This window comes from Aricia agestis, chromosome 1 (genome assembly GCF_905147365.1).
Source record: "Aricia agestis chromosome 1, ilAriAges1.1, whole genome shotgun sequence".
In the NCBI taxonomy this organism is placed as follows: Eukaryota; Metazoa; Arthropoda; class Insecta; order Lepidoptera; family Lycaenidae; genus Aricia; species Aricia agestis.
This window is the reverse complement of record NC_056406.1, coordinates 5,076,848-5,091,545: the sequence shown is the minus strand read 5'-3', so window position 1 is coordinate 5,091,545 and position 14,698 is coordinate 5,076,848. Positions and strand designations below refer to the sequence as shown.

At 35.4% G+C, this 14,698-nt stretch overlaps 1 protein-coding gene across 1 annotated transcript; it reads right to left on the bottom strand.

The window, feature by feature from the left end:
• Window positions 1–2,129: 2,129 nt before the first annotated feature.
• Window positions 2,130–12,717, bottom strand: LOC121733821 (stromal membrane-associated protein 1). Its single transcript, XM_042124541.1, has 5 exons — window positions 12,528–12,717; window positions 9,920–10,050; window positions 8,653–8,831; window positions 3,444–3,549; window positions 2,130–3,335 (listed from the first exon to the last, which is right to left on the bottom strand). The coding sequence occupies exons 1-5, from the start codon at window positions 12,643–12,645 to the stop codon at window positions 2,550–2,552; spliced, it is 1,320 nt and encodes a 439-aa protein (XP_041980475.1). The 5' UTR covers window positions 12,646–12,717; the 3' UTR covers window positions 2,130–2,549.
• Window positions 12,718–14,698: the final 1,981 nt, after the last annotated feature.

Below are 14,698 nucleotides of genomic sequence, written 5' to 3'. Positions count from 1 at the left end.
ATAAATCATACCAACGAACACTATTACAAACATGTCGCTGATGTTAATGGCGTTTCAAATATATCACATTTACGCAGAATAAAAATTTAAGAGATCGTAAATGTATCTACCAGCACTGTTGGAAGTTAAACATTTGGTGGGTTATTTCCCAATTTCACCGACCCGTGTTACTTGTAAAGATTTGTCTAAATATCGCGTCTTTGATAGAGATATTGAATATACCTTTATCGAAGAGATGCCAGACGATATAGAAGAGATTCCATACGAGGAACAAGAGAGATAGTATGATATTTCATCACTTATATACTTTAATTGGATTCGGTGAAATCGGTGTGTCGAATACACATGGATGTATCAGACTATCATAGACGAACTTTGAGATTGTGGCACAAATCTTGCGGATACCATAAAAAAAATTGATTCATAACATGCAGATAGCGGACCTTTGTTGTTTGGTCGTGTTATGTCCAGCTAATGTGAGTCGTGATTCAACGGCTAGGCTTGTCATAACACCTTACATTAGTGCCGAATTTTTATTTTTTATGAGAGTAGGCCACTTTATTTCCGCCAACCCATGTACGAAATGCACCTATTTATAAATCCTGGGCAGCATAACGCGACCAAATTACATGTACAAATCAAATTATTCAGGCCCATACTTAGTATAATTTAGCTTAAGCTATTATTGTTATTTTGCACCTTTTTGGTAAAAGGTGGCCCCGTGCGAGTTTCTTACGCCGGTTCTTCTCGGCGGGGTAGTTCCCGAACCGGTGGTAGGCCTCATGTAGACACGACGTTCTATAAGTGTTAACTTTGTTAACCTACTTAGAAATAAATATTTTTCATTTCATTTCATTTCTATGAATAAATTTCTTTGACAGCACAATCTCGTACACCGAGATATCGCTACTAGCCTTTTTACTCACGCACAATCAATTTGTTATCAGGGGCCGTACCACGAAACCGTTTTGAGACTCAAACAATCGAACGAGAATGCCGCATCCTACTCTACAAACGTGAAATGACGTTGTTAGAGCGGGACGCGGCATTCTCGTTCGATTGTTTGAGTCTCAAAACGGTTTCAGAGTAGGCCTCCTGGCTATGTCCTTCCTTTTAGTCTGTGACTACACTTTAGAAAGTATAAATAATATTGTTTCAACACAACTCCACCAATATTTAACTCGACTCATAAGGCACCCTGATATACAACAAAATCTTATGCATAAACTCGACGATCATGCACCATTAATTTAGACATTACTATTACTTGTTGCCATGTCTAAACATAAAATAATTGCAGTTCCGATATAAAAATAAATTCGTTTATAGATGTATGTAAAAACACATATAAATACTCGTGTCTATATCTTTTTACATACTTCTATACTTTTGTTAGTTAACGTTAAGCATCTTGGCGGTAAATAAAATTCTCTACTTAACACTAAGCGATTTAAGTTTACAAATATTTCAGTTCATATTATAACATACAACAATAAAGAGTTTACTAAGAATACTGTAATCAGGAAACATCAAAAACTAAAACTTAGCGCGCCAGGCGGTGGAATTGTGAACTAGGTACTAGTGACGCCATATTGGACAGTCACATCAAACGTCAACTTTGTTTTTTTTTTACTAAAAAGAATTTTCAAATATTTTTATGAGCGAGGTGCCCACCGGGGCCAACAGGCAACAACTATGCTACACAATACTAATAATTATTCACACTATAAGTACACAAACATTCAATATTACTGGCAGCGAATACCCTGTCCTCTTTTTGTAGACAGATTATGTTGTTTTCTGGATATCAGTCTTAAAATTCATATCGTAATAAATGTCCTCTATATTGTCATATACTTATAAAATGACTGAAACACTTTACCGTTAATATTATTATAAGAAAGTCGTGCAGAAATTGTATATAATGTAGACTTTTACAAGGAAATTGTCATACATTTTGTGTAACACAAATCTCATCTTAATAAGCATATACGTCATAATATTGTTAATGAATATTATAAAAAAAATGTATTTGAAGTACAAACGAGACAGACTTCTATTAAAATTAAACCCAACATAATTTTATAAGACTGAACACAATCTGTATGTGAAATATTATATAGTTTCAAAAGTGATTGAAGTTTATACTCATTATTTGTATACGTACAATGGTCAGTTATTACATTGTAACAGGTTTAAAACAATCTTTTTGGTGTTTGATGTCGCGACAGCAGCGGAGCGAAGGGTGTACTTATGGCATCATCATCAATACTTCAGGTAAATGGCATTCATTAAAATAATACTTTTTTGGGCAGCTCATTAAAAATGTATCGTCGGGAGTAAATTTTTTGTAAAAAAAAATACAGGCAGAAAAATCATCTATCGCTCCGCCCCCGGGTTTTCATCGGTTTCAACATCAATTACACGATACACTCAAACGATCCACATAATCGGCCGCACTATAAAAATACCGTGGGATTACCGGAGCCTCCTGCCCGGACGCGGGCAAACTCGGATACATTACGTTATCTACAGTCACATAGGAGCACCTACTGCCACGTCGAGTTGCTCGCGACGTTTGCGTTGGGCGCGCCGAACGCTCCAGGAAAACTCTGACCTAGGCTGAGGCCGCCGAACTGCTGGGCCAGGTTGGGCTGCTGCGCCGGCTGGCCGAACAGCTGCTGGCTCGGCGGGAAGGCCGGCACCGGGGCCGCCTGCGCTGGCGCCGCGCCGAACTGCTGGAACTGGCCGCTCATGGCCGGGAACTGGTTGAACATGCCGTTCTGCCCCATTCCGCCGAACGCGGGCGCCGCCTGCTGGAACGCGCTCCCGAACTGCGCGTTGAACTGCTGCGGCTGGGGATTGAATTGCTGCGGCTGAGGGTTGAACTGCTGCGGCTGGGCATTGAATTGCTGCGGCTGGGGGTTGAACTGCTGCGGCTGGGGGTTGAACTGCTGTGGCTGGGGGTTGAACTGATTCATGGTGTTGCTGGGCGTCTGGCTGTAGAGCGCCAAGATGCTGTCCTTGGTCAGCTTCGTCTTCTCCTTCTCCGTGGGCGCGGGCTGCTTAAAGAAGTTCTCCTCCTCCGTTCTGAGATCAGTTTTGGGCGCGGCGGCGGGCTCGGCAGGCTTCTCCTGCGGCGCGGAGAAGAAGCTCGAGAATATGTCGTCATTGGCCGGCTTGGGGGGCTCGGGCTTGGTGGTGTCCAAGCCGAGCAGGTCCGCAGACCCGTTGGACGGCTTGCTGGGCTCGGCGAGGGTGGGCGGCGTGTTCCTCCCCAGCTTTGGACTGACGGACGATTTGGGTTTGGGTATGCTAGGAATGACGTCTGATTTCTGAAAGATAAAAGTTATATATAAAGCACACCTCATATATTCAAATAATGAACTTCAATATCCTTATAACTCATAATAATATAAAGATTATAAAATACTTTAGCTTACATTATATTTCTTATCTCCTGTGGGCGCAGGCAGTGGTCCGAGACCTGATGTGGTGGCTCTCTTTTTCCTTCTTTGTTTTTCTAATTCTTCATCGATTTCTTTATCCCTGAAATTTGGAAACAATGATTTACAGATAATATCACTACCACACACTACACGGCATTCCTCTGGGGTCTAGAAAAAGCGCACGCGGATGCACGAGAGACAATATGGATCTATATATTTCTTGCACAACCAGATAAAAGTTTGTTGTTATCTAAATATTACGTTACACAAAATTTAGGTTTAAGCCATTAAAAAAACGGGACCCTATTACCAAGATTTCGATGTTTATCCAACATGATTTTTTGCTCTTTTTTGCTCGATATCAATGGCAACACATAGGCACTTAAAATGTTCACAAAATACTGTTGTATTTATACTTTAATAATCTATACTAATATTATAAATGCGAAAGTATCGCTGTCTGTATGTCTGTCTGTCTCGCTTTCACGCCAAACCTACTGAACCGATTGTAATAAAATTTTGTACACAGATAGTCTAAAGCCTGAGAAAGGACATAGGCTACTTTTTAACTGGAAAAAGGGGTAGTAAGGGGGTGTTTATGCGTAAATTTGTTCAAATTAAGTTATTTCCAAAAACTTATAACAGATGGCACCAAGAGCCGCCTAGATCGCGCTATCGCTTGCTCATACGTATTTCTATAAGAGGTGGTACCATTTAAGTAACAATTCTTGATTCAGCTTACAGCTTAGTCAGAAAACAATGTACAGAGTACTGCAACAGAGAGTTATCTAAGTGTCAAAACTTTGTAAAATGATATTGTTATTTTATCGCACATGTCCATCCATAGCAATAGAAAGAATTATCACATCTTAGCACTGGAGTACTGAAATCTGCACAATAAATCGCAAAAACATAGTGCTATAATCATGCGGATAGATCTAGATCTATAGATACCTACACCATGATTTTGGTGCACCTCGGGAGGAAATAACTAAGGATTCTTTACAGAAAATATATTGTGATCGAAATGAAATGCCCTAGAACCTTATTTGATTTTATCAAAAAAAAAATTTTTTTTGAACGAAAATCGCGACGGCATTTAAAAGTAAATAGTAAAGAGCAAATATACAATTATTAATTCTTTACTCACGACAATTTGATGCAATGTACCGTTAATTTTTTCGGGATAAAAAGTATCCTTTCTAGTTTCTTACCGAATTTCATAAAAAATGGTTCAGCATGAATCAAAATCAAAGACGATAGACAGACTATTGTAATATTAGTATAGATTATTATTAAAGTAGAAAAATAATAAGGTACATATTTCGTAAATATTTCAAACACCTACCGCTTGCCATTATTGAATTATTGATGTCAAACAAAAAAGGTCTATAAATCGCGTTTTTGTTTTGAATATTCCAGTCCTCTTAAATATTCATTTTAGCTTGTTTCTATTTGTTGTTATGGTGACAACAATAATACATATTCTTTAAAATTTCAGTTCTCTAGCTACCGCGTTGCTTGATATTGTTACGTGCTATCCACTGGCTCGTCTACCAGCGGCTATTTATATGGGCCAAGACGAGTTCCAGAACGTACGAGAATTTCCTTCCATTCCTTTCTAGAATGTACCCGATTCCCGTATACAAGTGTGGAATATTTCTGAAAACCTAGCGCCATCTAGTATCGAGTAGGGGTTTTATGTTGTTTGAGAGCATAATATCCCCCGATAAGTTCCATCAGTGTGACGCTAGATGACACTATATATGTCGTAAGTTGGTAACATTAAACACCCTGGAGACAGACAGACGGATAGATAGCAAAGCGAAGACTTCCCGGGCCAAGGGTCTCTTTTAGGAACAGATTCCTGAAAATGACAAAGAAAATATGAATATGATCTGCATAACTATAATGAATATTATAATCTAATTAAAAACTTGTCAAGTGGGTCAAAAACGTTACCTTGCTGCAAGTAGAGTTTTCGTTTTTGAACTTCTGGAGGGTGTTATATAGATTCCAGGTGATGCTTCAGCGACAGATACAAGTGATTGTCATGGGGTAGACCCAGGGTTAAATAAAAATAAAAATTAAAAAGCCTTTATTTCCTATAAAATACACTAAAGTTTAAGAATTACATATATTATGTTTCTTACTTTATACGTGGCTTTGCATGGCACAGTAGATACTCAAGGTAACACAAGCTCAGACAGACCCTGGAAGCAAAGCGGCAGATTTTTAAGGTAAACTGTCACCCCGACTCCCTATCTTAAGCCATTTTTTGCCTGCTGTCTTTACTAGGTCATCTGCCCATCTCCCTTTTGGCCTGCCAACTCTTCTTTTTCCAGTAGGTTTCTCCCACTCAGTGGTTTCTATTGTCCATCTGTTATCGTTATACCTAGAAACATGTCCAGCCCATTGCCACTTCAGTTTTAGAGCTTGTTTTAGGGCATCTGTTAGTTTTGTTTTTTGTCTAATTGTTTCGCTTCTCACTTTTTGTACTTTTCTTATATTTAGGATGCTCCTTTCCATAGCTCTTTGGGTTGTTATTATCTTTTGTTTGGTTAGTTTTGATAGAACCCATGTTTGGCAACCGTAAAGCAGACTGGGTAACACGCAGGTATCAAGTACAATTTTTTTCAGGTTTATTGAGTAGTCTCCCTTTAGGATTTCTTTGAGGGACCAGAATTTTTTCCAGGCTATATTTTGTCTTCGTTCTACTTCGTCTATGTTGTGAGTCTTATAAAAAGATATCTGTTTTCCTAGGTATATATAATTATCAACATATTCTATTATTGTGTCCTCTGTTTTTACAGGTCTTTTAATACTGTTAGTCATGACTTTCGTTTTTAAAGCATTCATTTCTAGTCCTATCTTTTTGCTTTCTTGGTTTAATGATTCAAGCATATTTTCCAGGTCTGATGCTGATTCTGATAGCAAGACTATGTCATCTGCGAATCTGAGATGGGTTAAGTATTTCTTGTTAATCTTTATGCATTTGGTTTCCCAGTTGATGTTTCTAAATATGTTTTCTAGAACCGCAATGAATAATTTCGGTGATAACGGGTCACCTTGTCTTACGCCCCTCTCTATACTGATTAGTTCACCTTTCGTTTCCAGCCTTACTCTGCTAGTGCTGTTTTTGTAAATAAGTTTTATGATATTAATATATTTCGAGCTGATGTTAAGCTTGTTTAATGCGGTCCATATTTATGCGTGGCTGATGCTATCAAAGGCCTTGCATTCTACAAACCCGAGATACAGCGGTTTGTTAAACTCCTCGTATTTTTCAATTACTTGTTCTAAGGCTTGAATATGGTCTCAGGTACTGAAGCCAGAACGGAAGCCAGCTTGTTCTATAGGTTGTGCGTTGTCAATAGTTTTTGAAATACGGTTTAGGATTAAAGATGAAAATACCAAAGATTTTCCATGGTTTCCATTGTTTTTATATCCAGCTTTTGGGATCTTCTTCGTCTTTTTGTTTTGGAGTACTTCTTCTTCTTTTTTTAAATATTATTCCTTAATAAGGCGCCAATCATAGACAAAAACTGTGTGCATACTCTGTGTAAGTTTTAGTTTGTTAGTCTGTGCTTTTGAGTTATCAATGTCACTTTTAGTGTCACTGTCACTGCACTGAATGAAAGCCGGGGGTATCTTTGAAAAAACGTTGTGGCTTGTGAACAAAGATCTCTTTTTGATTTGTTATATAGCTATAGAGATGTATAGTTTTTCACTTATTTATTGCACTTTTATACACAACGCTATTTGGTTTCAGTGATAATTTTTCTTGCACTTTGTAGTTTAGATGGCCTTTTTAGGATTAACGATGATTCACTGTGTTTTTTCTAGTTTTTGATGGGAGATTCTTAGAAAATCTTCAGACACTGTTTAGTTAAACTTTCTCTTGACAGCTGCCAACCGGAAGTCTCCCAGGGTTAAGGGCTATTTATTAAAGCTATTGCAATAAACCCAAACACAAAAATATATTTGAACCCTTCTCATTGAGGTCATAAAATAAGCTCCATATTTTCCAGCAGAGAGGGAGCTGACAATGATGAAATTATTGTAGCTAAGAACTTTTGAATCTACTTTACCGAACTTTAAATCGACTTCGGTATTAATACTTTGGGGTACGTATATATTATAATTTACACTGTGAAAGTAGCAGTGCTAAAAGAGTTAGTTTTGAGTGCCATGTTTTTTTTTTCACTTTTGTATGGGCGAGCGCCCCAGCGTCACGAGTTTCTCCATACAAAAGTGAAAAAAATTAGTCTTTCAGCGCTGCTACTTTCACAGTGAACTCTCTAGACAAGGAACACATACACACCCTAAAGTATTATTACTTAGTTTTGTTACACTTTGTATAGGTATGGGTAATACTTTATTTTCTTATACATTGTCTAATGTCTATGTATTTTTTATGTTTGTTTACAGTACAGAACAAACATCATATTTAAATACCTAATACATAATTTTATTATAATACGAAATTCACTAAAGATGTCGTTTATCAAGTGGTGAACATGGCCTCTCTGCTAATCCTTACTCTGTATGTCGAGTTTACCACGTGATCACATTAATTCTGAAAATATTAAAATCGACGATGGCTTGCTATGTAAATATGTACCTTTTGAGCGCCATCTATTGAGCTAGTTTGCCTCAAATTCTAAAACGTCAGTGGCCTATAATCCCGCCTTAATAAACTTTAAAATTTGGTATAAAAAAGTTTAATTTAAAAAAAATATATATTATGTGCACACTGCACAGCTGTTTTGGGTATTTGATTTGAGGGGTACCAGGGTTTTAAAAAGCTTTTTTGACACCAATTTTGTTGACACCGCGCGCTATAAACTGAAGTCCACGCGGACGAAGTCGCGGGCAACAGCTAGTTAATAATAAAATGAAAATTAATTCATCAAGCCCCATACGCTGACCAGTGAACGAGACACAATAGAATATCTATGGTGTCTCTTTTTCCCACGATCGACGGGTTAATTAAATAGTTGAGGAGGGCTCCCATACAAAAAACAAAAATTCCAGCCTGTTTTTCTCTATAGTGGTACGGAACCCTTCGTGCGCGAGTTACTCGCACTTGGCCGATTTTTTAAATACTTTTAACATGTATATTGTATCGTCATATTGGATAAACTCCACCCTCTTCTCTCTTAAGCGGGACATAAGTGGACAGAACCTTTGGGGAACTCACCAATTCACTTTAGGTATGGTAGGGGGCACCCACTCCTTAGCTATATATTTCTTCTGCTCATATTTAGCGCGTATGAAGGCCTCGAGCGGCGCGTCGTTCTGCGGCCGCCGGAACGCGTCGGGCAGGTTCGCTTCATACACCGCCCGAGCTCGGGAGTTACCCATCTGTTGGAGGTACATCTGAAAAGTGTTAACATTGAGTGATTTAGTGATATTGTCCATCGTTGTTTCGCAGTTTGCAGCTTCACGTATGTACACGGTACGCTACGCGACACTCCATTTTTCTTTTTAAAACTCAAACGTTGTGTCATGTCGCTTTAGTGAATACTGAAGTCTCGCCTTAAGGCCTCGAACTCGAAATCAGCTGGCAGCGGGGCGGAGGCGGCGACGGCGCGGGAGCGACGCGTTGTATTTGTATGGAACTGTCCTTTAAAGGCAGGAGCGCGGCGAGCGACGCGCGGCGTACTTGACAGCTCCTCGTGCCGCCACCACCGCTCTCGCTGCCCGCAAAATTCGAGGCTGAGGCCTAACGGCTTAAAGATGGAAAAAACGTAGACACTAGAAAACTTAAAGTGTGAATCATTATGTATCCAGGAAGAGTATTGAAGATAAAAATTGTTGTTATTAAAATAATGTTATCACATCATGGCAATTTGCACGAAACAAAGATAATATAATGTCAGCAATAAAACAAACATAATACTTATGAATTTATCTTATACCTGCGAAATGTCGTAAAATATTTACTATCTTCATAAGTATATGTAGGTAAAACAGTGTACTAGCTATTTTGACTTGACTCAAAAGTATATACCTATTCATGACAAAATTTATGACAAACAGGAAAAATTTAAAGATAATATTAAAATTATTTTCATTACCTGTTCGTATTTTAATATTTTACATTCATATAATGCTAAGTACTCAGATACGGTTTTACTATCGAGTTTTACTCCAAATCGAAGATGACATATTATTATTATTTACTAGCTTTTACTACCGCAAAACTGACAGCTCGAAGCGAGCCTTCGAGCTGTCATTTGTCATTGTTATTGCTCGATTTGGAGTAAAACTATCGAGCAAAACCGTATGTATGTGAGTACTTAGCATAATACTTATATTACATTACTACTATAAATAAAATTAAAAATAATTAAGTACTTTCTTTCTCATATTTTATATCAGCAAGAATGTAGCCCACACTGGAGCATACATAACACAATCATTTAAAATACAAACACAACATTTTAAATTAAATCAAATCTTACCACTTGTTCTGCCGTCCAGGAATCAAGATTTACACTTTTAACTTTTGAGATGTGGACACCGAGATTTCTGTGTATGCCAGCACACCGGATGCACAGGAATATGCCCAAGTTCCATGACGCCCAGCGGGGACCTGAAAATAATATATTATTCATTAAAAAATTTATGTCGCTCAATTAGATTTCTACAGTAAAAAAAAACATAGAGGCTGGGTTGACTTTGTTCAAATTATATTTTTAATATGAAATCCATCTAATGTATATATGTTTCAATAAAAATGGTTAAATATAAACATAGAAAGCATGTACAATGATCTAATGACTAAGCCATATTCAATTGCTTATGTAATTGATAACAACCCAACACATGCTAATATGTTACATATCTGTATTTAATTAGATCAGCCATTAGTTTTGTTACTAATGATACAAGTTTTTATAACACTTAACACACAAAGTATGATTGTATCTGTATTTTGTATGTTTGCTATCCTCTCAAAGAAAATGACATACCATACACATATTATGATTTTAAAATTTTAACCTCATACCTTGTATTTCTTTTTAAATATAGGATAGGCTATCCACAAGTTATTTGACAGATTCTCCATTCTTTATCTGTCAAGTTTAGTTGTGGATATCTGGCACTTATCAGGACCTGTTTCACAACTTTCTGATAGTGTCGAATAGCCTATTCGGCACTTATCAAAAAGTGGTGAAACAGGCCCTTAGCCTTTAGAAGTTTGTTTTGTATTAACAGCAGAATAATAAAAGATTGATTAAATATCTTATACATATATATATATATATATATATATATATATATATATATATATATATATATATATATATATATATATATATATATATATATATATATATATATATATATATATATAAGATTTTCGTGTCACAATGTAAGTTACCATACTCCTCCGAAACGGCTTCACTGATTTTTACCAAATTTTATATGCATATTCAGTAGGTCTGAGAATCGGCTACTGGTTATTTTTATATTGATAAGTTCATTTGTTGAATAAATAATAGTAAATTATTACAACTCGAGATCGACAGCGACCATTTTTTGTGAGACGGGATAGCGATGGACATTGCCATGGTGACATACTTATTTAGTTACATCAATAAAATAATATAGGCGAAATCTATGATATTATATTATTAAAAAATGATGTTTTTTATAATAAAATATCACTGGGCGAAATACTTTAGATGGTAAAACAATGTTTGCCAGGACAGCTAGTTATATTAGTACTACTAACCAACACAACCACAGACAATGATCTGCTTTATTTTAAGTGTTACATTACTGATTGATTGCTGATAAATGCCTAGTTGTTCCTTGACCTCACAGTATTAACTAATAAATGCAATCAATTGAATTTTAGTTGTAACAACCTTGTGCAAATGTACTCTTGCATATCATAATTTTATGATGCAATATTTATTACGAAACCAAAATATATTTAATTAATAATTATGGTAATAACAGATTAACAACATAAAACATTTTGTTTTCATAAATTCTGTACAAACTAGAAGCTAAACACCAAGGCTTAGTGGCTAGTAACCAACAGGACATGATTAATCCAATAACTTGACAAATGTTTCACTATTCTCATTTTTAAAAATTATTTGATATTGTAGGGGTTTGATTGGCTACCAAGAGAGTATATTAGCAGTCCTTACAGTACTGAGTAAGGTAAAACAAATAATTTCAAGACATTTTGAGGATACACCAGGGGCTAGAGAAATGAAAAAAAGTATGTGTAATATCTATAGCTGTCTCCCTTACCTCAAGCCTATACCGCTGAACATGATATAGACAACTGCAGAAAATCAATGATTCGTTGTCCCCTAATTCCTTCTCCAAAACTTAACCGATTTAAATACTTTTTTCATTAAACATTAAAGAAAGGCTTGAGCTGTGTCTCTATGTTTTTTTTGTATAATCTAGCCAAATCTATTTTCTAGATGTTTGAACACAGCAGAAAATCTGGCCATTTTTTTTGGGTTTTTGAACATTCATATCTTATTTAATAAATAAATTATGAACAAAAAGACAACTTATGGACATTGTATTATAGTATATTATAGTATATTCAGGAAAAAAATTATAACTCTACTAGCATTATCCAGGGAAGAAACAGGGGACAACGTTTGTATGGAAAAAAGGGTGGTGTGGACTCCTCTTAACCGATACTGTTCCTATAAACTTCTACTGAAAACTTTTCTACCATAAAATATATTTTAAATAATTCTTCTTTACTGTATACTATTTTATTGCACATAATATAGTGGATATTTAAGGCATACAACTTGGGACCAAAGACATTCACTTACAATATATTTTCAAATATATTATAGTTGAGGAAGGGATGAATCAAGGTCCTTGACTCACCCTTGCTCTAGCTTTTTTAAGATTCCTTGGCTCAAAGAATCCTACTTAGAGTAAACTCATAAGAAACTCACAATGAAACACGCTAGGTGCATGATTCAAACAATAATAACGTTACATTTCACACTTCTTGTTCTTTATTCCTGGAATTTAAGTACAATGAATGTTTGTATGAATAAAAAAAACTAAAATTACCCTTGGCGTCGCAATCAACACAGTATTTATTGTCTTCATCTTTCAGCAACTGCATCAATATATTCTGACATCGATCTTGAATATGTTTAGCCCTATCTTTTTCACTTCTAGTAGACATTATTAAAATTATTTATTGAATTTTTATTGAAATTAATAGCGATTTGGGTGATTTGGTTCAATATAATTTTATGACAATGACATTTCACATTCCGTCCAAAAACCATAGATAACAATGACAGCTTTTGATGAGGTGTCAATGTTTTGTTTTTGGTTGATTGCAAGAAGAAGAAGAAGTTTGCAACAAAGAGAATGTCATATACTACGTAACAAGAGGTCGGACTTAGAAGAAAAAAATTAACATTTATTATTTTTTTAAATTGAAACTAAAGTTAAAAATTTTAAGTGCAAAACGTTCCACTCTAAATATATTAAAAATAAAAAAATATAAAAATTAATGAGCTCAAATAAATGTTTTATTTCAATAAAAAATATTGCACATAGCCAAATAAACACAAAACAATAAAACAGATTTAATCCACAAGGTTTAGGCAACAAATCCGTCCGCTGCGTATAGTGCGTCAAGAATGTCTAGAAGGCGAAACTTTTTTTTTAAGCAATAGCAACACTCTTTTGACATTTGTCCCTTTGTTGTATCAATACTCTATGACATAAAATTTACAAAACAAAGATTTTCAATTTGCTTAAATTTAGTTTTACAATGTGAAAACTACATGTTACTGTGATTAATATGAATAATCAAAGTGAAATACGTGTCATACGTGCTGAAAATTTGAAGATTTTCATTGTCGAAAAATAGTAAAACGCGAAAATATCACTGAAATTCTCGCGTCCATATTTCCGATTCTGATCGCTCAATCGCCATAGTAGCAGGTAATTAAGCGTTTGTTTTATAAATTTTGTTAGTTAATTTTATTGTATAATGTAATTTTAAGTAGCCTGAGTAAGTATTATGTAGTATAATAAAACAACAATTTTACATAAACCTTATGTTTACGTAAACAATGAACTGTCAAAGAAATCTATCATATAACGCGCCTAACAATGATTGATATTTTGACTTAGGCGTATTTATGTATCTTAGATGTATATAAAATTTTCGTGTCACAGTGTATGTGCGTAGCTCCTTTAACACTTTGAAGCAGCGTAATATAATATTATAATTATTACGTTTTATGTTTACAGGTAGCAGAAAAAGCGTTTAACGAAATAGCCGAAATGACTGGGAGAGCTTAAGCTATCATTTTGAAAAAAAACACTGAAAATAAATACAAGGAGTGGGAATTAACCCTTTATTAGGATATTGAAGAGCTGATTATTGAAGATGAAAGTGCCACTTCACTGTGACACCACTGCTGTAACTACATGGACCTAGAAAGTGGCGATGATTCTGTTTCCGGCTGCATTGTGGAATATTATTTGGATGATCATATTTTATTAAAATAACAAAACCCTATTTTTCATTTATTTATTTTTTGTATTTTCTTAAATAAGTAGTTCCTTAATAAAAAAGGAGTGAGCTTCTCTCAGCTCTCACTGGTCATCAAAATAGCTCTGCAGCTCTCAGGGAGAGGGTATTTAAATAACAAGTGTTATAAATTCATAATATTATGTAACACTAGTGACTAGATGAACCGGTGAACTTCGCGTCACTTATAAGCCTTCCCTGGACTTTCAGGAATATTTTAATACTAAAATTAGCAACATCGGTTCAACCGTTTAATCGAGTTATTGCATTTTTATATAGGTAGTCCGTCAAGAAAGTGAAGAAGTTAAAAAGTGGCAACATCGTAGTGTCATCCCTTTTTTCTTTTAAATTGATTTGAAATGGATGACACTACGATGTTGCCACTTTTTAATTTCTTCACTTTCTTGACAGAGACAGACTATGACATATACAAAGATTATAATACTTTACATAGATTAGATTGTTTCTTGTAATGTCGTAAATTAAACACACACTATAACTACATCATAATTATTTCAAATTTTCTTAACTACATAATATATATAAATCATAATATTTACAACGTGTTTTTTAAACTGTATTTAATATAAAGTATCAAAATCTTTTATAGTGACTGGATACAGTGTGGCCATAAGAGGCCACACCGGAAACAAGTGGCGACTCTATTAATGTCGTGACTTTTTTG